Source organism: Sturnira hondurensis, unplaced genomic scaffold (assembly GCF_014824575.4).
Source record: "Sturnira hondurensis isolate 20B ecotype Veracruz unplaced genomic scaffold, ASM1482457v3 Scaffold0014099, whole genome shotgun sequence".
Lineage (NCBI taxonomy): Eukaryota > Metazoa > Chordata > Mammalia > Chiroptera > Phyllostomidae > Sturnira > Sturnira hondurensis.
This window is the reverse complement of record NW_028086730.1, coordinates 1,858,262-1,862,588: the sequence shown is the minus strand read 5'-3', so window position 1 is coordinate 1,862,588 and position 4,327 is coordinate 1,858,262. Positions and strand designations below refer to the sequence as shown.

At 64.9% G+C, this 4,327-nt stretch overlaps 1 protein-coding gene across 1 annotated transcript; it reads right to left on the bottom strand.

Annotated features, from left to right (window-relative positions):
• Window positions 1-930: 930 nt before the first annotated feature.
• Window positions 931-1,794, bottom strand: LOC118998374 (mas-related G-protein coupled receptor member G-like). The gene has a single exon (XM_037062502.1). The coding sequence runs from the start codon at window positions 1,789-1,791 to the stop codon at window positions 931-933; it is 861 nt and encodes a 286-aa protein (XP_036918397.1). The 5' UTR covers window positions 1,792-1,794.
• Window positions 1,795-4,327: the final 2,533 nt, after the last annotated feature.

Genomic DNA, 4,327 nt, shown 5'->3' with positions numbered 1-4,327 from the left:
TATAAAACAAGTCTGTAGTTGCAAAATGCTTTCTTGTCATGCAGCACATAGAGAATGTCTTCATTTGGGCAAAAAGAGAACTTTCTGTGGGATTCTGTTATAAAAATAAACAGGACTGGAGGGCCCTACCCCCAAATGTGTCCCCCTCCTGGGCCCGGAGAGTCTGGGTGATTTTCCATATTTTCTGTAGGGGTTGAAGGTCTTCACAGTGACCACGGACCGTCTTTTTTTTTAATGGTCAAAAAACACATATAATAATTTGTCTTTGAAAGATTAAAAATGTGGCTTCAGTTACACCCTTCTGTCTGTCTGTGTGTCCGATGCACTGACTTTCTCCGGGAGGGAGGTGCCAGGACAAACGCTGCTGGGGGGGAGGTCAACAGGGGCTGCAGGGGTACAGGAAAGTTGGGGGTTGGGGTGGGGCAAGAGCACCTTCCAGGCAGCAGGATGTCCAGGGCACTTGGTCCCTCTTGGGGCTGGAAGGTGTGAGGGGGAGGGTGGGCTGCAAACGAACTTCGGGATGCGTTTGCTGGGGAAGCAGCGCCCTCTGGTGGCCCACAAGGATCCTGCTGGGAAGTCTCTGGGTTGTGGCCACTTAGGGGTCCATGGCTGGTTCCAGGACCTGCGGCCATGCAGGGCAAGGTCCTCTATGACTCTGTAGTGCAAGAATCGGCTGCTGGACCAGTGTGCTGCACAAGGACAGGCCCCGACGTGGGCCCGGAGGTCACCTCTTGTCCCCCCGCCCCCTTTCCTGGAGGACCCTCTTCCTCCGGGGGCTTCCCGTAGGGGTCGGGACCATGGGTGTCACTCTGTCCTTAGCCCTTTGTCTTCAGTCTGCTCAGGGCACATCATCTGGGGCGAGGTGGGGCCTGCCATGGTCCCAGAGGTGTTTGGCCTGGGGTGGTGGGCTGCATGGGGACCCAGGCACCCCTATAGGGCACCCAGGGGCAGGGACAGCCCCCCGGCCCCCAGCTGGGCCCCGTCCCCCAGAGCCCTCTGGAGAACCATCCGCAGTGGCTGGCGCGGCCCCGGCCGCCGGCCGACGGTGAAGTAGATGAGGGGCCTGGCGCTCGCGTGGACACAGGCCAGGAGGGCGGCCAGCGGGCAGAACATGGGCAGCAGGAGGTTGAGGAGGGGCCTGAGGCTCCAGTAGAGACCGTAGGGCAGGCCGCAGAGGAGGAGCAGCAGCCCGGAGCCCAGCACGGTGCTGTAGAGCCGGGGCCGTGGGCGCTGGGAGCAGCAGGCCACCCAGAGGGCCAGGACCAGGCTGGCCCCCCAGGCCACGCAGGCCAGGGACAGCAGCCAGGTGATGCTGGCCGCGTGGTAGCGCACGCAGGCCCCCAGGCGCACGCCGCCGCGCAGCAGGCCGCAGGCGTTGGCCGGCAGCAGCACGGCGGGCGGCGTCAGGGCCCAGAGCAGGCCGCACAGGACGCCCGACGTGTGTCTGGGGCGGTGGCCCTGGTAGCAGGCGGGGAAGACCTCGGACAGGCAGAGCTCCAGGCTGAGGGCTGCCAGCAGCCAGAGCCCCGTGGCGAACCCCATGAAGGTGACGACGAAGTAGAGGGTGTCCTCGGAGCCCAGGGCGGCCTGGACGATGGAGAAGGCCACCTGGCAGCCGAGGAACAGGAAGTCGGCGGCGGCCAGGTGCAGGACGTAGACGGAGAAGGGGCCCTTCCTGATGTGGAGGCCCAGGTGCCAGAGCACCAGCCCGTTGCCCACCAGGTCCCCGAGGCCGATGGCCAGGGTGACGTAGAAAACCACACTGGTGAAGGTCCTCCAGAGCCCGAACATCCTGGCCGGCGGGGAAGTCAGCGGCACCGCCTGGGAGGAAGTGACAGACAGCGCTGCTGACGACGCACGCCTGCTGGGGGGTGCGGGGGGCTCAGAGGCATCGCCTGGGTTGGAAGGGTGATCCGAGCCCTCCCGCCTCACCGACCTCTTTGTAGGAGGAAGACTTGGTAAGAGGTGCCTGATGAGTCCTGTGGGTGGGCTCCCCGACTCCCCCGACTCCCCGCCTGCTCCCTGGCCACCCCGCCCCCAGCCAGATCTGTCCACGATGTGCCAAAGGTTTACAGTGCCCTGTGCAGTGAGATACGGGGACTCGGAGACAACAGTTCTCTGTTGAGAACTGTGGACCCTCAGGGACCACCCGTGTAGGGACCCCCTCCCTCCTCTGTCAGGGACCCTGTAGGTAGAGGGGCTTTGGTGACAGGTCCCGGGCCCCCGGACCCTCTGGGGGGAAAGCTAACACAAGGGTTTGTGGTCCTCGACCTTCAGGACTGAGCGCCCAGAGGTCCTGCTCTGGTCCCGGTGGGGGCCTCACTCGGGGATGTTCTCCCAGGGGAGAGAACACAGCTCCCAGGGAAGACCGGCCGGGCAGAGGGGCACTCGGAGCAGCCCCCCCTTTCCTGTGCCCACACCCAGGATCCACACTGGCCCTGGTTCTCAACTCTCAGGTTCAGTGGGCGGGGGGCGGGGGGGGAGGGCATTGGGAACTTGGCACCGAGGCGAGGGGTGTGTTGAGGGGAGAGCCGTGACAGGGTGGGGGGGAGAGAGCTTCGAGACAGAGAGGGAGGGACAGAGAGACAGACAGGGAGAGAAAGAGAGACAGACAGCTGGGCAGGAACGGACAGACAGAATGGCAGGGAGCAGCAATGGGAGAGGCCTGGAGACACAGACTGAGCCCACCTAGAACGTGCCTGGGCCGCCTGGCCACTTTTGCTGGGCTGTGCCCCACCAAGCACCCTGGTCCCCTCCCTGCTTACCTGGGTTCTCCCTTCTCTGAGGTCCTGAAACCCCCCAATCCGGCTCAGAGCCCCCCGCCACGGCCGCACCCGAAGTGGCCCGGTGGCTCCTTTTCCCGGGGACAGCTTGTCCGCAGGAGAGGCTCTCACCCGGCCCCCTGGGACCTTGCCTGTGACCAGCACCCGGTGCTCCTCTCCTGGGGGTCCTGGGGGCCAGGTCAGCCTCTGGTGTCATGGGGTGACCTGTGCCGAGCCTCCCCTCTCTGAGCCTCAGTTTCCCCAGTGTGTACGAAGGGAGCTGCCCAGACTGAGGGGCTGTTCTGGGTGGGGGTGGGGGTTGTGCCCCTGGAGCGAGGTGAGGGAGGAGCAGGGGGGCTGGTGGTCACCAGGGCTGGCAAGTGGGCGCATTGGCCCCACAACCAAAGGAGGACCCAGAACCCTGGCTTTACAAGCTGCCCCTCGGTCAGCTCCCCACCCCAAGGTGCCCTCCTGATGGACGCTAGCCCCTGTCCAGTCGTGCCCAGGGCCCACCTGGGGTGTATGCGACGGCCCCTCGCTGTGGCCTTCCCAACCACCGCCTGGTGCTTCTCTCGGAGCAGCTGGGCAGCTGCTCTCGCCGTCTGGCCCTAAATCCTCTCACGTCCCCTGGGCCCCAGCTGGCTGGACTGTGGGCACGGGGACAGTTCCCTGGAAATGGGAGGAGTGAGCTCCCCGTTCAGGGGATGAGCTCAGACAAGCTGTCCTCAGCTGGCCCTTCCCTTCCTCCTCCGGACTGCAGGCTCAGCACTCGCTCACCCCCACCCCTGCCACCCTGGTCATCATGGGGGTCCACACCTTCCACAAGGTCCCCCCAGGTTGTAGGCCCAGTCTGCCCTTTCTGGCTGTGTGGCCTTGAGAGAATGCCCTGACCCCTCTGGGCCCCAGCGTCCCCCCTCCCTGGACTGACCATTCAGGGACAGCTCAGCCCCTGGCTTGGGCCTGGACCCCGTGACGGGCCACGGGCCGGAGCTGCTGGCGGCGGTCTGCCGAGGCTGACGCACCCTTCCCAAGAAGCCCTCCCCCTCCCGTCCACCTGCCAACTGCCTCACGCCCTGGGGTCCCAGTGTCCAGGGATCCTCGGGGGTTAAAACACTTTTCCAGATTTCATTGTGCAGAGCCGTGTACCCTGAATCACGCCCGATGAGGGGCTTGCCTTTAGGGGGGCTGTGTTGTGTCGTTCCTGGAGACCCCAGGACTCACGAGTGCAGCCAGGGGAGGTTATGTGCTGAAGACGCTGGCTACCCTCATACGTGTCAGTGGATTTGCCTTCGAAGGCACGTCACGCGAGGGGCTGTCACAGAGCGAGTGCCCTTCGGCGGGGCCGAGACCCCGGGCTAAGGCTGCAGGTATCTCTGCACTTGACAGGAACAGGGACTGCCTGTCCTCTAGGCCTGGGACCCCCACCCCCTGCAGGATCTGGGACCCACCTGCCACTCTGTGTGCCCCATGTCCCGGCACCCTCGCTCCGCATGGTCCAGGACGGCCCCCGTCCTACAGGGTCACCCCAGCCTGCCCGAGCCCACGGCTCCCTCTGCTCTCACCCC

Excerpts from the sequence above, each read along its gene's own strand:
- LOC118998374 (XM_037062502.1), bottom strand. The coding sequence starts at position 1,791 with ATGTTCGGGCTCTGGAGGACCTTCACCAGTGTGGTTTTCTACGTCACC.